General features: G+C 36.8%; 1 protein-coding gene across 2 annotated transcripts in view; it reads left to right on the forward strand.

Moving 5' to 3' along the window:
* BTAF1 (B-TFIID TATA-box binding protein associated factor 1) overlaps positions 1–24,567 on the forward strand; it is a 49,217-nt gene extending 24,650 nt beyond the window's left edge. For both annotated transcript variants that reach the window (XM_017803890.1, XM_017803891.1), the window contains 31 exons: positions 420–488; positions 2,675–2,764; positions 4,833–4,928; positions 5,206–5,382; positions 5,913–6,053; positions 6,190–6,314; positions 7,164–7,284; positions 7,359–7,463; positions 7,696–7,845; positions 8,422–8,564; positions 8,737–8,911; positions 9,391–9,594; positions 10,467–10,893; positions 11,927–12,117; positions 13,033–13,186; positions 13,277–13,386; positions 15,269–15,470; positions 15,870–16,018; positions 17,845–17,997; positions 18,504–18,625; positions 18,825–18,992; positions 19,169–19,246; positions 19,328–19,457; positions 20,116–20,257; positions 20,422–20,552; positions 20,998–21,117; positions 21,876–22,028; positions 22,601–22,812; positions 22,963–23,122; positions 23,709–23,879; positions 24,116–24,567. In XM_017803890.1, the coding sequence (XP_017659379.1) occupies positions 420–488; positions 2,675–2,764; positions 4,833–4,928; positions 5,206–5,382; positions 5,913–6,053; positions 6,190–6,314; positions 7,164–7,284; positions 7,359–7,463; positions 7,696–7,845; positions 8,422–8,564; positions 8,737–8,911; positions 9,391–9,594; positions 10,467–10,893; positions 11,927–12,117; positions 13,033–13,186; positions 13,277–13,386; positions 15,269–15,470; positions 15,870–16,018; positions 17,845–17,997; positions 18,504–18,625; positions 18,825–18,992; positions 19,169–19,246; positions 19,328–19,457; positions 20,116–20,257; positions 20,422–20,552; positions 20,998–21,117; positions 21,876–22,028; positions 22,601–22,812; positions 22,963–23,122; positions 23,709–23,879; positions 24,116–24,262 (4,716 nt within the window). In that variant the 3' untranslated portion in view covers positions 24,263–24,567. The remainder of the gene's footprint in view (positions 1–419; positions 489–2,674; positions 2,765–4,832; positions 4,929–5,205; positions 5,383–5,912; positions 6,054–6,189; positions 6,315–7,163; positions 7,285–7,358; positions 7,464–7,695; positions 7,846–8,421; positions 8,565–8,736; positions 8,912–9,390; positions 9,595–10,466; positions 10,894–11,926; positions 12,118–13,032; positions 13,187–13,276; positions 13,387–15,268; positions 15,471–15,869; positions 16,019–17,844; positions 17,998–18,503; positions 18,626–18,824; positions 18,993–19,168; positions 19,247–19,327; positions 19,458–20,115; positions 20,258–20,421; positions 20,553–20,997; positions 21,118–21,875; positions 22,029–22,600; positions 22,813–22,962; positions 23,123–23,708; positions 23,880–24,115) is intronic.
* Positions 24,568–26,932: the final 2,365 nt, after the last annotated feature.

Below are 26,932 nucleotides of genomic sequence, written 5' to 3' on the forward strand. Positions count from 1 at the left end.
ATTAATTGACCCAATTTCATTATACGGTGTATTTGCAAAATGTGACTCGCCTATTATGTTCTTTAAAGGCAAAGTTTGTAAATTTAAAGGATCACTGGGGCGGATAAGAAACTTTGCCTAATTTTCTGCCTTTAGCATGGTTCCTAAAGGGAGAATGAGTTCCAGAACATTAAAATCAATTACCATAGAGAAGAGTTTACACTACTAACAGAAACTGCATAAGCTTTTTAAGAGATCCAGTGCACTTAGCAAAGTCTGAGCTGTGAAAGATTTGTTTTTTCAATTCTGTTCAGTAATGAAGAAAAATACTTAAACTTTTGGAGGTTTATATGTGCCATTTAAATACACGAAGATCATAAGTGTTCATCTGGTTCCTTTCTCTTTTAATCTCATACTTAAGAATTTTTTTATGCATTTAGGCAAATGAGTGGCCTCTGGAAAGCTTTTGTGAAGAGGTGTGCAATGACCTCTTCAACCCTTCTTGGGAGGTAAGACATACGTGCAGTATCTAAGGTGTAACTATAGATGAAAAAAAAAGCTTCAAGAGAAGCACAAAAATTGTATGTGTGTAACTTGAGTATTTTGCTAGATATCAAAAACTACATCAACTGTAAATACAGATTACATAGCCAGGACAAATTGGCTTTTAGTGAACTTAAAGGGGAATTGAGAACAGATGTATAACGTATACTTGAGGGAAGTGGCAAAGATGTAAAGTAGTCACTGTAAGTGAGAATTATGGGAGTACTGAAATTCAAGCAAAATAAAAGCACATAAGTCTATGGTCACAAAGATTAAGCAATTAAAAGAGACTTGGATTCAACAAAAGAACAGCGTCATGTTTGTCTAATGCTAAGCTAGTACAAAAGGGAGAGAAATCAATCCTTTGGTAACTACAAAAACTATATATTTTGTTGCTTAGACCACCTATATTCAAGATTCAAAACTGTTCTGCTCATCCTTTTATTCAGTCTTTATACAATTTTCCACTTTGTTAGAAATTTCAGGCAAAAGTGTGAAGTAGCTGATAACAATCTTACTTCCTTGAGCAGAAGATAGAAATAACTGTTCTCACCTAACTTAATTTTCTTAAGTTGATATTCTGAAAAGTTAAATGTTAACAGCAACTCTAACATCCTTATGTATATCTGTAGCACAGTGTCAGTGATGTCAGTATGGACAGAGTCAACTTGCTCTCAAACTTGAAAACAGAGATAAATCGTATTCAGCCAGCACAATTATTTTAGTCCCAGAAAAAGGATAATTCTACTTGTGTGGCATATTGCTGCATCTGAGCTAATAAGCCTCACCTCATTTGAAAGCAGGCTGTTCGCAGTTGAAAGCCACATCCAGTTGTCATCTGGAATGCAGACATTCCCATGGCTTCCTTAGTACATTTGATATAGGACACATACTTCTTAATTAAGGAAGTAGATCAGTACAGAATTGTTATTACTTTATGTTCTGGGTGAAAAATAGGTTAATGTACCTCAATTCATGTTTAAAATGTCTCTGGCAGCATCTTGCAGTGTCTAGAGGCAGCCTGAGTGATTAGTCCAGGCTGCTTGCCTAGTTTGACAGATGAAGTCAGGCAAGATGAATCCTACTACTGGTATTGCCTTCATACATTTGTCTCTTTTGTGTTTGCAGAAGCTGAGAACTTAACTAGCAAAGTCTACTTCTTTTGACTTGTAAAACCTAGCTCATAAGCTATCTCAGACCAAATAAATTATTGGTGCATGAACAATTAGCATTTTAAGACTAGACTCTGGTGGTTTTTATTGGCTTGCTTATACTTCTAACCAGCAACCACTGAGCTGTACATAGGGGATATGTATGCTACCAAATACAGAGTTCCAGTTGTTACTGTCATGAAATGAAATACAATAATTTTCTAGCAACAAGCATGTATATGAAGTGTCCTTAAATAGAGTAAGTTCTGCTCTAATCTGTGTAAAGGTCTCTCAATGAAAACCTGGTTCAAAACTCTGCTTTTAAGACTTCATTATCCATTGAGTGGGCTTTTCTTGAGAAGCCAATTACTAGTCCAGTTAAGTGTCAAAAATACCAGAAACAATAGTAGTTCTACTGGTCTTATGTTATTTCCAGAACTCTTCCTAGTTTGTTCAGCTGTTCATGTTTGGTGAGAACATGCAAGTGCTTACAATTGCTATCACTTGTTCACTTACTTTCTAGTATTGAGTCAAGCAAGGCAGGTTTGTAAGCCCTGCAGAATAATAATAGTCAGAAATTTGTTCTGCGAACTCCAGAATATTCAGTGAGGATCCAAACTCTGTTTAAAAAATATAAAGAGTTGTAGAAAAATATTTATATTTATTTACTTTAACTTATAAACTTAAAAAACCCAGTAATACCTTCTAGTTTCTCTTTTCTGAAAGCTAGTGTCTCGTAGTGAGGTAAAAGTAGATGAATGTTGGCTATATTACTGCAAATATGATAATGTTAGGAAATAGAAGCAATTCTTAATTGGTTGATTTTGGACAGATGAACATTTAAGTATATGATTTGATATAACTGCCTACAAGTCTAGTACTAATTCAGCTGTAGTTGAAACATCTCTATTAAGAATACAATAGTATTGTTTCAGTTATCCAACATGGCTATCTCCTGTTCCCTAGTATTTTCAAATTGGCTTTTCATTTCGCTTTTCTAGGTTCGACATGGTGCAGGTACTGGACTGAGAGAGATACTTAAAGCTCATGGTAAAAGTGGTGGTAAAATGGGAGATAGCTCTCTAGAGGAGGTAAGTTTCCAGTCATGTGGACTCCATATGTTGCTTAAACAAAGTTTAGAAAACAGACTTCTTAAAATACTTAAACTTTGCAGCAAGTGGGTGACCTGGGGGAATGTAAACCATGAGATTGTCTGCTCAAAATTATCTGGTTGACATCACAATATGCACTGATGAAACATTCTTTTTAAAAGGCCTGTGCAGAAACCAATACTACTGTACTAGTATTAGTACTACTATACTACTGTATAAGTAACCATTAATATGTTGATTGTGTATAAAGTTATTAAACACTAGCTTCCATACTGGAAAATACTGTTTTCAAGTCATGGTAAAGCTGTGCTGAAACTAAATTGACAAGTTGATTATATAACTCTAGTGAAATCTTAGAGTGTCTCATTCTACTTGCTTGAACAATAAGGTGACTCTGTGAATCTGCTTGCTTTGTTATGAGAAAAAGCTTAGTGTTTTTAAAAGGAAAACAGTTTTTATAAAATAACCTGACGGTTACAGCTTATTTACTAATAGTGAATCTCATCCAGATTAATACTGACTTTGCTGTAAAAGCAGCTGGGAGGGCTTGTGGTTTAGAGTGGAAGATTGAGGAGATGTAAATCAATCTATTTCAGCATACTTTGTAGTTAGGGAAAGCAAAAGCTTCTCTCTCTTCTTGCTTCCACGTGGGGTAGTATTTGTTCCATGGAGATTGCTGGGTAATAATAATGCAGGCTGCAATTATAAGATACTTTTTAAACCATTTCTTAACTACTTATGGAAAGGGTGTGTGTTCTCCAGCTGTTGTGCATGCTGTATGCTGGGTATAATTCTTTGACACGTATGGGAATATGAAATCCCTAATATGTACACTAAAATGACAGTTTTCAAGGGAAGTGGTGATCTAGTATGCAGACAGTGGAGATGAGAAAGATGGTGCCTGAGCAGTTGCTTTTATGAGGCTTTTACTCTGAGATTGAAAACGGAGTTATTGGTCTCTCGCAGAGGCCAGAGCTTCAAGACAAGTTTGTTTTAAATTGCTTTGTTAAATCTGGTGCTGAAAAGCAAATTCCTTTCACTGGGTCTCCCACTGCTTTATAGTTTATTTGTAAATATGCTTCAGACATATTAATTGACTTGCCTAGGATGAGTTGACATGGGTTGGTATAGGTTATCTGGATGACTTTACCTTTGTATGCTGTATAGGAATAAAATTGTCTGTCCACCCTAACGAGGTGCTCTCTAGCTGTTGTGTTTTAACCCCAGCTGGCAACTAAGCACAACACAGCTGTTTGCTCACTCCCCCCATGGGCCCCTCTCCTGGGATGGGGTGGACAATCAGGAAAAGAGGAAACTCATGGGTTGAGAGAAAAACAACTTAATTGAAATCAAGTAAAATCTTATAATAGTACTAATGATAATAACAGTAATAATAATAATGGAAAGGAGAATTAAATGGAAAGGTGAATTAAAACCCCAGAAAAACAAGTTCTGCACAATACAATTGCTCACCACCCACTGATTGATGCCCAGCCTGGCCCAAAGCGCTGATCAGCCCCTTCTGGGTAACTCCCCCAATTTATATTCTGGCCATGACATTCTGTGGTGTGGAATATCGCTGTTCAGATCACCTGTCCTGGCTATGGTTGCTCCCTGCTTTTTGTAGATCTCCTCACTGGCAAAGCATGAGACTCTGAGAAGTCCTTGACTTAGTGTGAGCATGACTTGGCAACAACCAAAACATCAGTGTGTTGTCAACATTATTTAGTACTTAATCCAAAGCATAGCACTGTACCAGCTACTGAGAAAAACCTAACTCTATCTGAGTCAAAATCAGGACACCAGCCTTTCAGTAAAGGTATTATGTTTTTTAAAAAAAAAATAACCGAAACCAACCAGGTTATGATGTTTGCAGTAACCCAGGTGAGCTAAATTAGTGCTTTGCCTTGACTGACTGTGCAAGGTGACTGTATTGAGTCAGTTTAAACATTTGTTGTATCTCTTACAAATTTTAGCTAAAACAAGCATATCAGAAATGTTTTATGAACACAGTCAAGGTGTTTGATTTTCTTTCTCTTTTTTACAGATGATTCAGCAGCATCAGGAGTGGCTAGAAGACTTGGTTATTAGACTTCTTTGTGTGTTTGCATTAGACCGATTTGGAGACTTTGTTTCAGATGAAGTAAGTTAAGTTTGAGGGGCAGTTCAGCAGTCTTCTGCAGGAGACAACACTGCAGCAATAGAACACTGACAGTAGTACAGCACAGATAACACTGTGCCTTGTTACAGTGCTGCTGCATGTGCCTGTTGTAACTACTCACAGATGCTTATTAAAAAGTATCTGATGTATAAATACCTTGTTTGTGTAGCAGTTTGGTCATCTGACTCTACTCAGATTGATTTCTCTGTAAGTCAAATTTCATACAGAAGTATCTGTTTTATCATTTCCTTTTTCCTAGGTGGTAGCACCAGTACGTGAGACTTGTGCTCAGACTTTGGGAGTAGTATTGAAACACATGAATGAGACTGGAGTTCATAAAACTGTGGATGTTCTCCTGAAGCTGCTTACGCAGGAACAGTGGGAAGTGAGACATGGTGGTCTCCTAGGAATAAAGTATGCTTTGGCAGTACGTCAGGTAATAACCCTCATGATAAATTGTAGAGACCTTTGGATCAAAAAACTCTGCTCCAGGTAGAGGATGTGGCTGAAGAGTAAATAGATATGATAAAACAAGTTTGCTTGCATTGCAGTCTTGTGGGTTATGAGATGTGTGACTGCACTTTTATATCCAGGCTGCAATTATATAGTGAAGCTGTACTGTTGTAACTTGATAAGTTACTTGCACAGAACATTATAAATAGAGGCTGTGCTTGCCTAATTTTGATGATACTTTCATGTGTGAAGCAGCAGAGCTGAATGCTACAAGACGTTTAGTCTGTCGTTTGTATTCTGCAAACACTGAGCTTTGAGCTGACATTTGAGTTCATTCAAATTTATAACCTAGGTTTTTAACTTCATGAATGGTAACTTACAATACTTATAGTCTTGAATGGGTAGCTTTTCTTTAAAACAAACAGGTTAATTAACACAGAGTACATCTGAATTGTTTGGATCATTACATGCTTTTTAAGTTTAAAAATGCTTTTGATTTTTTTTTTTTTACAGGACATGATCAATACTTTGTTGCCTAAAGTATTGCCTGCAATAATTGAAGGTCTGCAAGATCTGGATGATGATGTCCGAGCTGTTGCTGCAGCATCTTTAGTACCAGTAGTGGAAAGCCTGGTCCAGCTTCAGTCTCAGAAGGTGACTGAACTGTTTTCCATAAGTTCTGATTGAAAAGTTCACTTGTGGTCAAAATGAAGAAAATAATGCTTAGAGGCAGCACTGGATTTTTTTCTCTTTTTTTATATATAGTAATCTCTTGTTCTTATTTGTGTAGGTGCCTTTTATTCTTAATACCTTGTGGGATGCACTTCTGGAGTTGGATGACTTGACAGCTTCCACGAACAGTATCATGATCCTTCTTTCATCCCTTCTGACTTACCCTCAGGTCCGCAAATGCAGGTAACTTTTTAATTAGTATTGCTTCAGTATTACGTGCTTGAGTGTCCACTTATTTGCAAGTTGTAATAATGCGTGTCTTTCAAATCATGTGTTCAAATCAAAGGAGATGCCTAATTTAAATCAATATTTAAATTTTACTCTTGTTTTTCCTTAAAGTGAAGGTTAGGACAGTGCTTCTATTTTCATTATGTTTGTGAAATGCAACAGAAGAATTAAACAATTAGACATTGTTTATATGTGACTTCTTTACCTTCTCTCTCCATTCGTCTTGGCTATTTTAGTAAAGGATATTGGCTCCACTCATATGGTGGTCCTGCCCACAAGGAGCAGACAAACTCCAAACAAGAGACCAAATTGTGTACATTAAAACACATGCGCATACCTGTAGAACTTTGCTCTTGGAACAGTTCTGGAGAAAGCTACAAACATGGAAATTCACATTAGTAGGACACCCAGTAATTCTGTGACTAGTTCCTCTCTGTTTGGGACTCTGGCAAATTAAAGAAATCGCATCTTAATATGTTAAATTTTTCATAATACACATGGTAAACTTAGCGCATCTGCACTTAAGGTAGATGCTTTATGCATTTTCTCTCTCATCTTATATGATTGGCATTGCTGAAGCTGGTTTCATTATTTGTAAAGTCATAACTTTAGGTACAACTTCAGGCCTAATAGTAAGTTCTAAACAGAAACAGCCCCTCCTTTTTTTTCTGACAGTTGAACAAAGGCCAAAGTATAATGGGTGATGGGAAAAACATGATAAAAATACATGCTTGAATTGACTAGTTTTCTAGTCAGTGGGGTTTTTTTCTCCTGTAACTGTCTTTCCATCTCCCCTTCCTCTAGTATTCAGCAGTCACTCACAGTTCTGGTCCCACGTGTGTGGCCATTCTTGCACCACACTATATCTTCTGTGAGAAAAGCAGCTCTGGAAACGTTATTCACGCTCTTGTCTACCCAAGACCAGGTAAGAATTAGTTATTAGTGTTTTAATGTGATACCTGTTGGAATATGCTTAGTCATATGATATCCTTGTTTCAGAGTTCTTCAACATGGTTGACTCCAATTCTGCAAGACATGTTGAGGCACATATTTCAGTTTTGTATCTTGGAAAGCAACCAAGAAATTCTGGATCTTATTCACAAGGTATTTGCATGCCTTACCACATAAGTATATAGTGTTTGTGTATCCTGCTCTTTCGTATCCTCTGTGCAGATAAAAAATGTGTTCCTGTTAATTATTTTGTAATTGGCCTATATGATGCTTTCCTAGAGAGTGAATGAGAGATGGTTCCTACAGTTTATCAGCATATGTATGATTTTATGTAGGCCCTGTAGAAATTTGTCATGATTTTCACTATGGTTCTTTCTTTCCCAAGGTGTGGCTGGAACTGTTAAACAAGGCATCTGTACAGTATGTGGTTGCAGCTGCTTGTCCATGGATGGGAGCCTGGCTCTGCTTAATGATGCAGCCATCTCATTTGCCCATTGACTTAAACATGTTGCTAGAAGTAAAAACTAGATCAAAAGTAAGTGAAATGTGACCTCACTAACTGTTCTGAGGAAAGTATGAAATTACTTAGCTGTATATGAAAACACATTCTAAGGATGTTAGAGGGGAGTGGTGCTGCCTTTCTAAAACTCTAAATGTCAACTGTCTTAGAAACCTCAATTTTGTAGAGCAAAAGAGTTCTTGTCAGGTTATCCATGAGAATAAAGTTCTGCTATGCAGTATGCTCTATGTGAATATTTCATAAAATCTTTATTTACATAGTTCCAAAGCCATCTGTTTGCAGGACTGAGCTAAATCTGAAAGCATTGTGTTTTTTCTGAAACCATACTGAAAGATGTTTCCTTTTTCCTCTGTGTATTTACCAACTATATGTTGAGTATTAATGTTATAGTCAAGGAATATAGCATACATTTAACAGGACCATTGCAGGCTAGTAGTGGAGAGGTGATTTGCAAGTATTAACTACTTGTAAGAAGCCTCTTATCAAAGAAATATTCTGTCTTAGTCCAACTTTCATTGGAAGTGTTATGGAATATGAATTCATGTTTTCATTACAAACATACTTACTTGCAACCTCTCCTTTTTTCCACAGGAAAAGGCAGGTGCTAAACTGCGTCAAGGTCAAACCCAGAATAAGGAAGTGATTCAGGAATATATTGCTGGGGCAGACAGCATTGCAGAAGATCCAGCAACAAGGGATTATGTTGTCATGCGTGCTCGGATGATGGCAGCAAAGTCAGTTTACTGAAAATATGAAAAAGATACTTAAAAGCAATGTATTTTTTTCATTATATATAGCAGCTTTTCCAAAATCTAATTATGTAGACTATTTTGGCATGTTAATTTTTAATTATTAATTGCAGAGTAATTGTAACACTAAAGTGACTGTTCTTTTCCTTCTTGTCAGGTTGCTGGGAGCACTTTGTTGCTGCATTTGTGACCCAGGTGTAAATACTGTTACTCAAGAAATAAAGCCAGCTGAATCATTAGCTCAGCTCCTGCTCTTCCACTTGAATTCTAAATCTGCCTTGCAGAGGATTAGTGTTGCGTTAGTAATCTGTGAGTGGGCAGCCTTGCAAAAGGTAGGGTGTTTCTGCAGCAAAAATAAATTTTACTTACTATCTCAATCCACTGCTTGTCATGAGCTAGTTAGCCGAAATAAGATTTCAGTTGATAAGCTAAAATGGTATTTATACATCTAAATACTAAAATCATGATTCTTAGACAATGGAGGAATACAGTGCTCAGTAGCTAAATGCCAACTGTCAGAATTATGAATCAGTAAATACGTTCACATTTTTTCTACAAATAATTCTGTTCTCAAGATGCTTGTTATCCAAGGTCAGCCTTCCTTTTAAGGTGACTGTTTTTCCTCTATTCAGTATCATTTCTAGTGGCAGACTGAAAGTTTTGCTCCTGATCATTTATATTCTGGGTTATGAATGTTAATGGTCCCTCTGAAAACTGGATTTTTGTAGCTAGATTGAGCTGTTTAGCATCCAAAACTGAACAAAAGAAATTGTGATTACTCAAAATTACAAACTGTCTTTTCCTGTTACAGGAGTGTACAACTGTGGCTATTTGTGTGCAGCCTCGTTTACTTGGGGTCCTTTCTGAACATCTCTATTACGATGAAATTGCTGTTCCTTTTACCAGAATGCAAAATGAATGTAAACAACTCATCTCATTGTTAGCTGATGCACACATTGACATTGGAAACAGAGTAAACTGTAGTGTGTTTACAATAGATCAAGCTAATGAGCTGGTAAGTAGAGGCATGCCTGCCCTTCCTTCAAACCTATTCTTGTCTTGAAATACATCTTCGACATAATTATTACATAGACAATAACTTTCAGAAATAATGTGGTGACTTTACATATCTCATGTCAAAGGATGTGTGTAGAAACTTACTGTTTCCCCTGCAGTGTTTACAGTCTGACAAAAATCAAGAGCAGTGCAAGGTACATACTTAAGAGGAGAAAAAAGTGAGTGTTACGATTCCAGGTGCGGATTCACTATTGAAATCCACACAGAAGAAACTAAAGCAGGCTGGATCCCCTTCAAAACCACTGTCAAAAGACTAGGAAATAAATTCTAGATGACCTAGCCCCCTGCCTCTGACCTTTTAATCTCCTTTTAATGCCAAATCTTTCACAGGAAACAGTAGTCAACTGAGTGGGGAAGGATATGGAAAGCCCTGCAACTACTTTGTTAAGCTGATTTTTTTTTTCCTTAGATTTTTATCCCAGTCTCTTTCCTCAAAAGAGAAACGGCTTAGAAACAACTTGTTCATCCATGAGGCCTTGCACATCCTTTTTAGATTCTTGTATTCACATTCTCCTTTGCTTACCTGTCACCTGCTTATATATTTCCAGAATACCTGGATAGAACTGGTAAATAAACTTGGAGTGCATAAACTGTTCTTTGGAAATTTAGACTTGAAATTCTTATAAGATGCCTGATTTTTCCCTTTGAACTGCAGTTCGAGATTCCAGAAACTACATCTTAGAGCATTTCCTGTTATGTGCTGAAAAAATGGAGATATTTGGTCAAGTGACTCATATTCTGCCATGAGAGGACATCCTGTTTTACAGTAAATGAAACAGATTTGTAATTATTTGTTTTCCCTTTTCTTAGGTTACTTCCGTTTTCAATGAAGTGACATCATCCTTTACTTTGAATCCTAAAGTTCTACAGCAGTTGGACAGTAAGCGACAGCAGGTCCAAATGACTGTTACAGAAACAAATCAAGAATGGCAAGTGCTGCATCTGCGAGTGCACACATTTGCTGCATGTGCAGTTGTGAACTTGCAGCAACTTCCAGAAAAACTAAATCCTGTTATAAAACCCTTAATGGAAGCTATCAAAAAAGAGGAGAATACACTTGTACAAAACTATGTGGCTTCATGTATAGCAAAGTTGCTTCAGCAGTGTACGACAAGATCTCCCTGTCCCAACTCAAAGATTATAAAAAATCTCTGCAACTCCCTCTGTGTGGATCCACATCTTACCCCACTAGCAGCATGTCCTGCACAGCCTCAGAGTAGCCATGAAAACTCAAAAGGTACAACATCTGAGTGCCAACATTCTTAAAATATGCCTGTGCTTATTTCTGAACTGTTAAAATGAGTACTTGAGTCTTGTTTTCAGTGATTTTAAAATGCCAGCAACTGAGTTTCTATTAGTAATGGTTTTATTTAGGTATTTTAAACTAAATTCGTGTGCAACTAATGTGTGTTGTTTTCAGAACATATATGTATAAAAGACTTCAGTTCCAATTTTCAGTTATTGACATTGTCCTCTTATGATCATATTTCACTTATATATGCTACAAAGCTTTTCTCTGGAATTGAGTAAGTATGGGAATTAGAGTAGCCTGTTAAAAAAAGTGACTTGTGTTACATTCCATAGGCTAATAGTAAGATAAAAAAAGATGAGGATAGTGGTCAAAATGAACAAATAATCCTGTACATGCAATGGTCATGGATTCATTAAATGGCTGTCCCGCACTGCAAATGTGTACATTGAATGAACAACACAAATTAAGATCTTAATAGTCTAAGATTCTCACCGGCTTTAAGGCTTGACCATTGTACATTTTACTTATTCTTCATGAATGTCCTTCATCTCAGAGTAGAATAACATTATATGATTAAAAAAGAAGCTCTTTAGTATAAGTAGAAACATCAAAAAATCCAAAGATACTGATGACATCTGTTACTGTATCATGACAGAAGTATTGAACTGTTTGTAAGGGACACAGAACGTAAGTTTGTTTAAACTTTAGAACGTAATTCATTTTTATATGAAATAAAATTATGCAAACTTCTTATATTTGATTGAAGTTTGTTACCTGTGCTTCTTGCTGAATAAGAATTTGTGCGGTGGTTTGCACGCTTTGATTTTTCATTCCAAGTCTGTAATGTGCTCTTAACAGAGTAACTGTATTCTGTACTGAAGTGCCATTGTCCTCAAGGATGGAAAAAGTTGGGCTTTTTTTGAAGCGTAATCAGCAGGTGACTTACAGGTAGCTGTCACTTCTGCCAGTGTGTTAAACTGCAGCTTAAATTGTTGACAGCTGTTCTCTCTTCCTTTAGGGCCCAACTCTGATAAAGATGGGATGCAGCATACAGTTACTAAGCACAGGGGAATAATTACACTCTACAGACATCAGAAAGCTGCTTTTGCCATCACAAGTCGGCGAGGTCCTACTCCAAAAGCTCCAAAAGCCCCTATTGCAGATCTCCCCACAGGCAGCAGTGGAAGCATTCCTACAGAGCTCGATGAGGTACACTTCAGAAGTTTGAATTTGCAACTTCACAGCTACCCCTCCCTTCTGTTACTTTGAATTCACTGGAACTGATATCACTATAATAGGGATGCCCAGGATCTCTTCGTGAGAGAACTGAGCTGATATGAAGTTTTGTGATACAAGCAGCATGTTTGTATTTTAAATCTTCAGGGTGTCATTAAGAAAACTAATAACTCTTGAAACTTACGTTTACTGCAGATTAGAAATATCAATATAAATTCATACAAATAGATTTCCACAAACTGCTGTGATTGTGTCCTCTTACACATGCCAGTCATCTTGATGTGTGCTGGATGCCTCTGAAGAATTTAAACCAGTAATTGAAATGTGACTGGCTTTAGAATGTGTGTGCAACTTCCACACTTATTATTCTAAACTTTTTTGCTACTGTTTTATTAATTTAAAATCTGTATGTTTTACTAAGATCCTAGTCAAGACTGTGATTCCTAAACAGTGTTGCGGATTTTGTTCTTGATTTGTTACTGTTTTTTATCAATTCTGCTTTCCAAAGAGAGTGGAACAAAGAGCAGGGGTTTAATAACAAAGCAAGTATTGTTTTTCATAAGTTTTGCTACTGTTCTTGGTGTCACTATATTGGCAATATCTAAGGTTCTGGAACTGGAACCAGTTGGAAAATATCATGCTGAAATGGACCTGTGTCAGCAAAAGCCAAATCTCAAATTCATAGACTTCAAATAATCTGTTATAAAAGATTTTTTTTTTTTTACCTCTATAAAGAATAAAGTAACTAACTTGGGGGAAAAAAAATCAGAATGTAGTGTCATAGGTCTAAACCAAATTGAATGCCTATATAATGGGAGCTTCCTTGAAAATAATTGTTATTTTTAAATGTGTCTGTCCTCACTACTTTGATTAATTGCTTAATTCTAGGCTCAGAAACCTTATGTTGTACAGAGAAGAGGAGCTGAATTTGCCTTATCTACTATAGCTAAACACTTTGGTGCTGAAATGGCAACAGGATTGCCACATCTCTGGGATGCTATGGTTGGTTCATTACGGAACAACATTCACATAAATAATTTTGGTAACTACACTTCTGATTTAAGCTGGGAGGGCGGGTAGGCTGGGGGCAGTATATCAGACTTAAACTGAACACCTTTTCTGTTTTTACCAGACCGGAAGTCATTACTGGAAAAAGGAGATGCTCCTGCCCAGGAGCTGGTAAATTCCTTGCAGGTTTTTGAAACAACAGCAGCTTCAATGGATACTCAGCTACATCCTCTGGTAATTAGCTTTTGTATGAAACACTTCAGTCTGTTCATTGCTACTGCTTTAAATTATTGTTTTGTAAGGCTTCTTTTTAGATCTTGTTCTATTTTGCTCAAATAGTCCCTCATTAGTCTGTCTGTTCTCCAAGTCCTGTATCCTACTCTTGATAAACTCAAGACATAGCCTTCAGCAGTTAAGCTGTGCAGTTGTAAAGCTTTTTTTACCCCGTGTTCTGTAGAATATTAAATTCAGTATTTGTTCATGCAGGTTGTAGAATAAACCACAAAAGCAAACGGCTACCTACAATTTAGCCTTGGCCTATTCTTTTTTGGATAAGATTGTTTCTGAAGTTTGAGTTATGATAATATTTATGCTATTCTGTTGCATTGACATCAGCATCTTGACTCTGCTTTATTTTAATCCTGTATTTCCTAAAACTGGAGAACGGACTGATAATACAATGCTTTCTCTTTGTAATGAAAGTATAGATAAAAATGTGGTTATGCTGCACTATGTGGTTGACTGAAATTATTTGTTTTACAATAGTCTGACATGTAGTTTCTGTGGCTGGAGTGGGAGCAAAATGGTAGTGATAAAGAGAGTTTACTGCCTGACTACTGTGTAACAGGCTGAAGATTGTCAGAAAGGCCGCCTGTGCAGGGAATGCAAAAATTGTGGGAAACTTCAGTTTACCCCCAGTTAGACCAGATTTGATTATTTAAAAAATAATTTCCTTCTTTGAACTGACTATTTCTACTCAGGAGAGAGATCCTGGAGTTAGAATGGTTCTGTGAAAGTATCAACTGAATCTAAAGTACTGGTAAAAAAAAAAAAAGTTAAAGAAATGGAGGAATTCTTATGCCTGCATCTGAACACAGTTTTCAGTACTAGCCTATCTGCAGTACTATATTTCAGAATAAGTATAGTAGCTCTGGAGAGGCATAGAGAAGGGCAACAGGATGGTAAAAATACTTGACAAGGCTCCCATGCAAGGAATAAGTAGGCCAGAATTCTGGAAAAGATGGGTAAAATGAATGGCTGTAGAATTCTGAGCAGATGGAGAAGACTCATGTGGAATTTTCTTACCCATCTTAATAAACTGCTAAAATGATTTTGAGTGCATTTTGCATATGACATGGGAAGACTTCCTTTAAGTGTATTTTATATGTTTGCATATGTGTGGTGTGTAGCTATTGTGTAGATTAGTTTTGAGGGTGTTCATTCTTTATGCGGGTTTGAAAAATCACAGAAAGTGAAGGAGGGTGGAATTGGTTCACCAAAGCTAATATTTAGGGATCTTCACATTAGGAAAAACCTGAGCATTGGTTTAAGATACCTGATATAAAAGTGTATTTATACTGATGAAAAAGAAGACATAGATACACACATACCCCACTGGGAAGATGCAGATTCCTTCTGAGTGTCTTTCTTGTCACACAGAATTAATGAGATTCCTAACATGAATAATTCATCAGCCTAAACACAAATGAGATGAGTCTAGGACAAATCTGCTAGCTGGAAGGAATTCTTAAATCTGTGTCTGTATTTAAGTGATAATTCTTTTTTTTTTTTTTAATAAAAAATTCTGAGTACTTAGTACTGTATTTTCAGTGTGAAACACATCCTTGCCAACTAAGGGCTTCTTTAATTTTCATTTGGACTAAACTCCTAGCTCTTTTTTTACTGAGAATTTTAACTGCATTGGGGAGTAATACTTGTTCGAAGTTCAATTGCCTGTTTCTTCTGAAACTATTTTTTAGTTTTAAGCAGTTCGGTCTTGTAAAGGAGCCACTGCAAGCATTCTTAAATGACTTAAAAAGACTGTTTAGTTAAAAAAAATCACTAATTTGTTTATAATTCATATTAACCTTTCTCCCCCACCCTTTTCTCTGTTCAGTTAATACAGCATTTGCCTCACCTTTACATGTGCCTTCAACATCCCAGCACTGCCGTGAGACACATGGCTTCCCGTTGCGTGGGTGTTATGAGTAAAATAGCTACCATGGAAACAATGAATATCTTTCTAGAGAAAGTTCTACCATGGCTGGGAGCAATAGATGACAACACCAAACAAGAAGGTGCAATTGAAGCACTGGCATGTATCCTTGCTTGAGTATTCAGAAATGCAGAAACTTCTTTGCTATTGCTTAATTTGGGTGAACAAAAACTGTTGCCAGAAAAAAAAGGGAGGAGAAATGAAATAAAATATTAAACTGTTTTCCTCCTGTGGGATGAAACAGAATAAACTTTCATTTCCATTGCCCTTATTTTATCCATCAGATGAAGGTTTGGTTTCTCAAACCATGCAGTTCACTGGGCTAAATGTTAATTGGGTAGATCAGATTTCCCTGCTTCTGCATTGCTTTGTTACTAGAAATCTTATTCATCTGAATGTAATGTATTAATGACTTTTCCATATTGAGTGTGAAGTCTGCTGGGTATATATTTGTCAGACAGTCCTGAACTGTTACAAACTATTTCCTTAATAACCAATTCAGGTGTAATGGAGCAGCTGGATGTTGGTATTGTTCCATACATTGTTCTTCTGGTGGTTCCTGTTCTGGGTAGAATGAGTGATCAGACAAACAGCGTACGTTTTATGGCTACTCAGTGCTTTGCAACATTAATTAGACTAATGCCTCTTGAGGTAAGCTCAAACTCTAAGTATATTGAGTGTATGAACTACCCTGTATCCACTTTTTTACCAGCTGCGAAGTTCAGGCTTCTGACTTATTAAATGCTGAATAAGTAAATGGTTTTATAGATGTTGAGTCCCTATCAGATAATGGAAGTGTCCTTTGTAAGTAAAATGAGCAAAAATGGGACCCTGTGTTAGCAATTGTCTAAGTTAATGTTAAAATAAACTTTCTCCTTATAAGAAGCTCATTTTAACTGTGTACACAAAGTTAAAGGGTATATTTATTAATTTTGTGTGCAGTGCTTGTTCTGTTTGTTAGTTCGAGCTCAAAAGTTATAGGAGTTACATGTGCACTCTCCCTAGGTATGTGTGTTGCTGTGTATGTGGTCAAGAGAAATGCATAAAAGCAGTACTGCTTTTAAAGGAAAAAACAAAATAACAATAGGGATAATGTGGATATAAGTAGAGTCACTTATTCCTAGTTCTTTAAATCAAAAAACCCTGCCCTACATATTTGGGCCAAATATTGTGTATTATGATGCAGTAGTTTAATCAGTACAGACTTGCTGCAGTTTTTCACTTCTGCTACAATGTTCACACCTCAGACACTTTCTAATGTTGTGTATCAAGGACTACAATGCTTCTAAGTAACTTGACCACCAGTTTAGAATACATTTCCATGGTAATAATGAAAACCAATTGTCAATTTAATGGGTTTATTATATTTTTAACATAATAAAACCTTAGCATCTGATAACTAGCAATCTGCCTTAACAGGAGCACTTACTTTTTCTGCATGCTTACACTGAAATGTTGAAGTTGAAAGTTAGTGAAGAATGAATTAATTTCTGGCATGTTCATTCTGATGCCATTGGCACCAGTGTCCTTCTTTGTATGTATCTTAAACACAGTCCTGTGGAATACATATAGCTTAGGTTTTGGGGGTTTTAAAAGCTATTTTAATAGAATGTATTGACCATCTCTTAAAAACATAGCATACTTGTTCTATTAATTGCATGCATATGCACAATCACGTCATATTTCTTTTTCATAGTTACTAGGGAAGTGCCTTAGAATTTCCCTTTCTGGTTAAGGAAGTTCAATATCAGATACTGAACTATATTAAATATATATATGGGTTTTGAAGTAAAGCTAACTAAAGGTGGAGGTGGCCCAGAAAACTGGGGCAACAGATGTGATGATGGGAAAACTGTTTCCTCTTCTAGTGTATATTACTAACAAACAAGAATGTCTGAGCATGTTTGGCCCCCAGATGGATTCTTTGGGCTTCTGGCCTGATGTGGGAAATACCTAGGAAGCCAAGATCTGCTGCTACAAACCTTGAAGGAGGTTTAGGTTTTTTCCTTCTCTCAACAGTTTCCAACTGCTTGAATTCATCCTATGGATTTCAGTAGTGCTTTAGATATAATTCCACTAAATAGGAGAAAAATCCATCAAACTTTGGATAGTAGCTTGTGGTTTAAGAGAAAAGAGTGTCAAAGGCTTCTCTAGCTAGCCAGATAAACTCTCTGATTAGAGGTAGAATAGCTCAGTCATAGAAGCTTGACCAGAATTTTCCTTCTTGTGTCAAGTTTTTCAGTGTGTCCTTTAGGGCAGAATTTGTCACATCCTGGGTGTGTTGACCCGCAAGTAGTCAAACAAGTATAGCACAAATACAGTATATAAATCCTGAGTTTGGATTCGTGCAGTTGAGAAGATTGTAGATCTTTACTGTCTGTTTAAAATGTCTAAGCTAGTATGAGGTTTTTTTTCTTCTCTGTGTGACAACTAAGCCCTGTAGGCCTTACATTACTGCTTTAAAAATGTTATCCTAGGCTGGTATACCAGATCCACCAAACATGTCCGAAGAATTAATCAGGATGAAAGCTAAAGAACGTCACTTTCTGGAACAATTACTGGATGGAAAAAAACTGGAAAACTATGAAATTCCAGTACCAATCAAAGCAGAGCTCAGAAAATATCAGCAGGTAACAGCTTATACTTTGATTTTAAAAGAGCAGTAAGTTGCAGTCCAATACAATTTCATGGACTGGTAGGAGTTGTTCAGTATTGGCTTCTTGCTTGTGGGTTTTTTGAAGGTTGTTTTTTTAGTTGTGCAATGTGTATCTTGGACTCCTGAATAAGGAAGAAAAAATGAAGTAATGCATACTTCTTATACTGGCAAAATGATATTTATCCCCTGTCTAGATTCTGCTAGTTTTCTCAGGGAATGGCCAATGGGCTGTGCCTTGTTTAGGCTGACTGTGGCAGCTCACCTCTCTAAAGCCAGGCCTTGCTGGACTGTTTGGACATTTACATTTTTCCCTTTATCCCCCCTGCTTTGATGGAATGGGCTGTAGTGGATGCATTTATGGTGGGAACCAGCTCGTAGTTTGGCACTGATGGATGATAGAACATATGGATGTTTGAACTGAAGCATAACTACGTAAAGCCAGTTCTTACTTCTGAGGCACTCTTCTTTTTCTGATTTCAGGATGGAGTGAACTGGCTGGCATTTCTCAATAAATACAAACTTCATGGAATTCTTTGTGATGACATGGGCTTGGGAAAAACTCTACAGTCCATTTGCATTCTTGCAGGTGATCATTGCCTCAGGTAAGCTTAAACAACATTCTTTAATGTTAGGTTTTAATGATAGGTTTTGTCTGTGTTAATGACTCTGGACATAGTCCTGGGCAACTGGCTTTAAGTGGCTGTGCTTGAAAGGGGGGGGGGGGTTGGACCAGATGGCCTCCAGAGGTCCCTTCCAACCCCACCTCTTCTGTGGAAAAACTCCTTTCTTGTGTTCTTAAAGGGCTCAGGAATACGCAAGAACAAAACTAGTGGACAGTGTTCCTCTTCCCTCGCTGGTGGTGTGCCCTCCTACACTCACAGGACACTGGGTGGATGAAGTAGGCAAATTTTGCTCGAAAGAATATCTTAATCCACTGCACTACACAGGACCTCCTACTGAGAGAGCAAGGTAATCTATCTTGCACTTATGACTGGGATAGAGTAAAATATCACATGCGGAATTTTACAATTCACTTTACTACTGAAGCATAGTTGTGGGCATGGGAAAGCTTGTGATGGTACCTTTAAAGGCTGAAATAGTAACCTATGTAAGGAACACTTTAACTCCTTTTTTTTTTCCTTAAGATTGCAACACCAGGTGAAAAGACACAATCTCATAGTGGCTTCATATGATGTTGTAAGAAATGACATCGACTTCTTCAGGTAAGAATTGGCTTGTTTTCAGAGATTTTTTAATAGCTTAGAATTTTAAATACTACTTAAGTCTGTGTTCTTCTTTTCTAGAAATATTAAGTTTAATTACTGCATTCTTGATGAAGGCCATGTAATAAAAAATGGAAAAACAAAGCTGTCAAAAGCAGTAAAACAGCTGACTGCTAATTACAGGATAATTCTTTCTGGGACACCAATCCAGGTAACTGCCCCTTTTTCTTTTTTTTTTTTTTTTGATGAATAAGAAAACAAGCAAGACAGATCTATCAGTCCATTTTATTGTACCTTTTATCAATCACCTTGTTCAAAGTATACGTTGTAAAACAGCCTTTTGCTGCTAAATGCTTTAAATGACATCTTTCTCCTTCCTGGTTTACCCATGTATAGGGGAATGGGTGCAGGTTTCGTGGTACTAATGATGTTCAAAAGTTGTCAGCTAGACTTTCTCTACCATTTGTTCTTTAAGTATCAGGCAGGGATAGTGAAATTAGCAGGAAACACAATTCTGAGAACTCCAGATTTGGGGCTTTGTGCTGATGACTTATGTGCAGTACGTGTCTCATCCAGGACTAAGATAACTAGTGTTTCCCAGGTTTTGTTGTCCAGAAGAACTCAAGGTGTGGCTTAAGACATCCAACACAGTAGAAAGTCCATTTATATGTTAAAGTGCATGTAGATGTATTCCTGTCACTCAGTTGAATGCAAGAGCTACCAAGCTCCTGCAGCTTGGAAGTGTGTTGAAGTGTTAGATTTGTAGGGCTTTGTAGGCGGCGTTAAATATGCATGGAAGTTTTTCTGATAACTTGTATTGATTTATTTCTTTTGAAAATAATTTATCAAATATTTCTTTTTATGTCCAGAACAACGTCTTAGAGTTGTGGTCATTGTTTGACTTCCTTATGCCAGGATTTTTGGGCACTGAACGCCAGTTTGCAGCTCGTTATGGCAAACCAATACTGGCAAGTAGGGATGCCCGAAGCTCCAGTCGAGAACAAGAGGCTGGTAAGGACCAAATGTTCAATCTTTGGTGTTTTGTTTTAGCCTTTTAAATGAGAACTGTTACTGAAAAGCAAGTGTGGTCATTTCCAACATCAGAGACTGGGGGGGAGCTGAATGTTTTGAAAATCTTTTTTCTTCAAAAATACAGCTTCTGTTGCCCTCACTAGGGGTTCTTGCAATGGAAGCACTGCACCGCCAAGTTCTGCCATTCCTGCTAAGGAGAATGAAAGAGGATGTGCTGCAAGACCTCCCACCCAAAATTATTCAAGATTATTACTGTATTCTCAGTCCTCTACAGGTATGCTTAAAAAGTGGCTGAAAGTTTAGTTTTTTCAATACAGTTAAGACCACAAAGGAACCACTTCTATATTCCTGTGTCAGTCTGATGTCAGCTCTGACATTCTCTAGGACCACAGGACTAAAAGGGTTTTCTGGTATGTGCTTAAAAAACTAATTTTAGCCTAGTTGTAATAGAGTATTTCTTCAGTTTAATTTCTGGCATTTGTTGTTCAGGAACGACATCTAGGCATATGCAGGCTGTTTTTAAATAAAACTTTCCAGGTTGAAAGAAAACAAATGACAGGAGATTCCATTATTAATAGTTATGTTGTGTTGCATATGAAATAGCTTTCTTGATGTATGATAATTCAGAATTTTAACTTGGAACTAAACTCTGAATAGGACTGTTCGTTTTCTGTTGGGGGAAAACACATTCATTTTCTTGTCTGGGGCCTCATCTGCAGGTTCAGCTTTATGAAGATTTTGCCAAGTCTCGTGCCAAATGTGATATTGATGAAACCGTTTCTTCACTGAATGAAGAGACTGAAAAACCAAAGCTTAAAGCTACAGGTCATGTATTTCAGGTACAGATTGCTTTAGTAATTTTTATTTCCTATCACATAGACTCTTGATAACTGTATTTATGGGTTTAATAAATTAAAATGAAAATACTGAACCGAAACATTTATGGCTATATGATCTAAGTAGAATATTTATGCCTGGATTGTGATGAATAGCTGTTGTTTTAAATTATGGGTTTGTTTTAAGAAGCATAACCCTGTCTTGTATTTTTAATGCTATCTGCTCAACTGGTGTTCAGCTGTTTTGTGGATCTTGTAAAAACTGATTACTGAAAGAGCAAAACCTCAAAACAAGGGAGAAGTAATTTGGACTTCATCAGCTGGTATACTACAATGTTAAGATTCTAAAACACGGACAAAAAATTTCCTTAAGATTAGATCTGAATTTATGAAGGTTTGTGATCTTACAGAATTGCAGATTAAGTCTTGGCTAATTGGAAACAACAATTCTCAAAGGCTCTGCACTGCTCCCAGACCCACCTCCTCTGTTGCACACTCAGATGCAAGTGTGGGAGATGTTAGTCTTTGCACTTCTCCTGCAACAGGGACCTATGCATGTAACAGTTATTGGATACAATTTGAAATACAGATTTTATTAATGTAAATGTCCAACTTTATTTTCATGAAAATACACCATAAGATCTACATTGTGAAATGTGGCTGAGTGGCCTCTGTACTTATAGTCAATTTTGTTCATCTTTTTTCTGAATCTACATTCTTGCTAACCATTTCTTTGACCTTCACTTCCTAAATAATTAAAGGCATTGCAATACTTACGGAAGCTATGCAACCATCCAGCCTTAGTGCTAACAACCCAACATCCGGAATATAAAAGAATTACAGAGCAACTTGCAGCTCAGAATTCATCCCTTCGAGATATCCAACATGCACCTAAACTGTCTGCTTTAAAACAAGTAAGTAGACATGTGGTTGTGCCTTTAAATTTTCTAAATGTCTACTGATGTTATAACTTAGAAGGTTTTATTTAGGATTTTATCGGTATGAAAACTCTTCTTAATAAAATTAAGTAGCAAATGGAAAAGAGTACAAGGATATTCCAGGTATATTTTTCCTGATAATTCAAGGGGGAAGGGGGAGCACAATCTTAATTCAAGGTGATGATGTTTACATAATTTTTGCTGCCATATTGGAAACCTTTTATTTTGTTTTATTTCTGTCTTTTTGGTTGCTGAAAAATTTGTCTTGTGTATTATACAGGACACTATTACCTTGATAAAGTTAAATTGTATTACTTAAATTCTACTGTAAGTAAAGCTAAATGAAGAAAATTACTTTTCTGGCAGTGCTTAATTTTTTTCATAGTTTGACACTGAAACCAGACTTTGCCTTATGTCATTTAAGTGACTGTCACAGGCTTCCTTCTGTAGTTTCTCTCATTTTTACTTTTGATAGTCCATGAATGTCAATACTTACATGAGATCTGCTACCATTCTGATGATACACTTCAATGCTCTGTTCCTTTAAGCTGCTGCTTGATTGTGGTTTGGGGAATGGTGGATCTTCAGAAAGCGGTACAGAAGCTGTTGTGGCCCAGCACAGAGTACTTATCTTCTGCCAACTTAAAAGTATGCTGGATATAGTGGAGCATGACCTTCTCAGACCTCAGTTACCTTCAGTCACTTACTTACGACTAGATGGCAGCATCCCTGCTGGTCAGAGGCATTCCATTGTTTCACGGTACGTGTTATCCCCTCATAACCATATGGGGCCAACTGCAATGAACTTTATGGTGCATAATTGTTCTTTTGTCTACCTCAAAGCCGTTAAAGCTCGTACATCCTTTATATAAATGAAACTTAACCATACTTAACTTTTTCTTGTATGCAGGTTTAATAATGACCCATCTATAGATGTTCTTCTGCTCACCACTCATGTTGGTGGATTGGGACTTAACTTAACAGGGGCTGATACAGTAGTATTTGTGGAACATGACTGGAACCCAATGAGAGACCTGCAAGCCATGGATCGGGCACATCGCATTGGGCAGGTGAAAACCTCTTCATTTCCCATAAGTGTGGCTTTTTTCTTGCTGAACTCGAATTTGGGTACGATAGATTGTAGCGTATAAAAAGTGACATCTGTGGGTTTCCATCAAGCTTCCGTTCGTGCTGATTTCTTGCAAATATGCCAGATGCTGTAGTGTGTACTTTCTTATTCTGTCTCCAAATTGGTGTGCCACCTTCTCTATACTTCCTGAGCTGCTGAGGAGAGGCCAGGAAAGAATCACCCTTCAGTAGAGGAAGAGATATGACTGAGGCAAGGAACTGAAGGGAAGCCCCCCAGGGTTGTCCTTCTCTGATGCTTGAACAGGGAAAGAATGACTGCTGTTAGTCTTCCTGTACAGCTGTAAAAAGCAGTGAAGTCTTCCAAAGTACAGATGCAGTTGAAAATGCCTCTACTATACACTGGCATATTCTTTTCATCTAGCATTTGTCAGACTTACTGAGTACAGTTACTGAAGGGTAACTCCAAGCCAAACTGCTTCTAGACTGTCCATGATGAACACTGAACGCTTATGCTCTCCTAAATACCTAAGATGATACTTTATAGCTAAGTGTGTGCTTTTCTTTCAGAAACGTGTTGTTAATGTGTATCGCCTGATAACCCGGGGAACTCTGGAGGAGAAGATCATGGGTCTTCAAAAGTTCAAAATGAATATTGCAAATACAGTGATCAGCCAAGAAAATGCAAGCTTACAGAGCATGGGAACAGAGCAGCTTCTTGATCTGTTCACTCTTGACAAGGTAAAGAAACATTTTTACAAATACCTACCAAAAATAGAGTAAGCTTAAGGAAAAGCTTTGCTTTGAAATGTAAAATTTAATCACATGAATGCTTTAAGTTGGACTGATGAACAGTAGACAGCTCTCTGAAAAACAGGAGGAACTGATATTTCCCCAAAAGAATCATCAGACTTGAATTTTTTTAGTCCTGAAAACGTTATTCTGTATATTAACTGTATTTTTTTTCTTTTGCAAAGGATGGGAAAACTGAAAAAGCAGATACCTCTACCTCTTCTGGGAAAGCATCAATGAAATCAGTACTCGAAAACCTTGGAGAACTTTGGGATCAAGAGCAGTATGACACTGAATACAGTCTTGAAAACTTTATGCATTCGTTAAAGTAACCATCACATATTTGTAATACAACTGCTGCTAGTTCACATTTTTCTGCTGATATTCAGCAAACTTCAAAGCATATAGAGTGAACCTTTAGCTTAATGTGTAAATAGACTTATTGAAAGAGGAATCTTTAGAAGAGTGGCACCAAGTAGTGTCACCTGTTTCACTGGGAAGTTATTCTGTCTTAAACGTTTGCACTGTATAAAAGAACTTTAAATGTACACATTGTGAGGTGGTTTGAATTTTACTTGTTCTGAACAGCTGCAAATTCTTACTTGGTAGAAGAATTAAAACAAAGCAGGTTTTTACATTTGTTAACAAGTGTTTCTTGTGTTTTGAAGTTAAGTCCACCATTATTTCTTTCTGTATCTATAATAGTTTTGTACAGTTGTTTCAGTGAGTACTTCAGGTTTTTCAGTGTACATTTTTCTTTTAAACGCAACTTGCTTTTATGGTGTGTTAAAGCAATTTTCAACTTTAACTTACATTTGGATCATTTCAGGACTTGTATCACCAGAGGCAAAGCCTAGAAGCCTTGGAAGTATTGAATAATTAAATGGCACTAGGCCTGTGCACTCACCTTTTGTACATTGAATATAAATATATCATGCTATTCAGTCTTTTGACACCATCTTGAGAGAACAGCTCACTTGAACTTTTTAATGTAATGAGCTCTATTAAATACAGGTAGTGGCCTATTTGAGGCCATGTTTGCATCCTGTTAGCAAGGGTGTACTTTTTTAATTTATCTATAAGGCTAGAATATAGCCACTTTGAGAGATGCATGTATTCAGTATGTTTCAATCCTATATATTTTTTGTAAGTAAAAGAAGAAATTAAATATACAGACAGATGTTTTCCAGAAGTAGATTTTACACTGTCTAGGATTCTAAAATCCATGCTAAAGTGACTGTTTACTAAACTGATGCATGATTTAGAGCTTCTTAAAGGAATAGGGAGGACTTTTTTCTTTAGGAGAAAAAATATATATAGAAATACCTACATTCAGTTTGAGGTAATGGATAGTTGAAATTGTGTAACAAAGATAGTAAAGGACTTTAATAGCAGTAAGTGAGATAAATATGGCTGTATGATGTGCAGCTTTTTATAAAAGGGAGGCAGTAGTAAAAGTGTGTTTCTAGATGTGCATATGNAAAGGACTTTAATAGCAGTAAGTGAGATAAATATGGCTGTATGATGTGCAGCTTTTTATAAAAGGGAGGCAGTAGTAAAAGTGTGTTTCTAGATGAGTATATGCACTTTTTATAAATATTAAATTATAGATAACTTACAGCAGTTGTCTGAATACATAGAATATATGTATAAATATAAAACCTAAGGTTTGTAGCTTGCTGTGTGCTTAAGCATCAGAGCTTAAAAACCACCAGAGACCTCAACTATTGTAAAATAAGATTGTTTTAAAACTATATAAATCAAGACAGTTCTGCAACATTGGAGATGAATTAATGTCACATTTCAGTAGTTATGAACTGCCAGATTGTAACTAAATTAGCATTCCACAAAAATAAAATAAACTGGGAATATATAACTTGGTTTTGTCCATGTTTAGTTTTGTTTCTGTAGAGAAGACTTAGCTGGCTATATTAAAAAAAATAATGCTTTTGGCAATTACAGCTGGATTACTAGTATTAGTTCATTTCTACGTTCACACTTAGAATATTTCTGTTGTGCTTTTAACTGATGATCCAAGCAGGGAAGACAAGATAGGACTTGGTGTTCTGTTTGCAGAGAAGTTACAATGCTGGAATACTGCATACTTGAAGATAACTTGGTGCAGTAATTTGGTGACAGTGCCTAGAAATAACAAGATATTTGAATAAAGAAACCTCTTTAGTCATAAAACACTGCATATGTTTTTCTTCAAGAGCTTTGTTCATAAGAGTTCAGTGGTAGGAAACTGTTCGGCTCCTGGTGGAAAAGAAATACACAGGTAAAGACTGTCTTAAACCAGTTATTTATCACATTGAGGTTGCTATGCAACCATAATAATTTTAGTGATGGCTCTCTTGGATATGACATCAAAAAGACTTGTGCACCTGGAGAAAGGGGGGAGCAGAACCTAGAATAACTGTTTCAAGATTATTATATGTACTGACTGACCTTAAGGGTTCTGTGAATTAACACTTTGAAAATGGAAACCAGCAGGAACACTGCACCAAGGATATAAAACATTGTTTTTAGTTACTTTAATATTTAACGAAGAGCTCTTCTATGCTTTCCAAGCCAGCAGACCATTTGTCATGATTGGCTTGTTTGTGCAGTGTTCTCAGTGCACAAAACTGGATTCACTTACAGCAAAACTCAAGCAAGAAATAGCTCTTGGAATGCCTCTAGCTGCAGTCAACCTGTTTATTCAACTGGACCAGACCAGGGTCTGGGCTGGAATAGAAAAGGTGTTTTTTTATTTCTAGGCTGAAATAAAAACTTCAGAGGTGTCAAGGTCTCAGCACCAACCATATTGCTCTCCAGCTCTGCTCCTACTGCAGACATAGAATGCTTATATAATGAAGACATAGCCTAAATCTTGACCGGCTGGAGGCCTGAAAAAGCCCATGAACTGTGAGTAGAACTGCACATAGAGTCACAGAATGCTTTGGGTTGGAAGGAATCTTAAAGACCATCTTGTTCCAACTCCCCTGCCATGGGCAGGGACA

This window comes from Lepidothrix coronata, unplaced genomic scaffold (assembly GCF_001604755.1).
Source record: "Lepidothrix coronata isolate B3197 unplaced genomic scaffold, Lepidothrix_coronata-1.0 Scaffold8, whole genome shotgun sequence".
Classification (NCBI taxonomy): domain Eukaryota; kingdom Metazoa; phylum Chordata; class Aves; order Passeriformes; family Pipridae; genus Lepidothrix; species Lepidothrix coronata.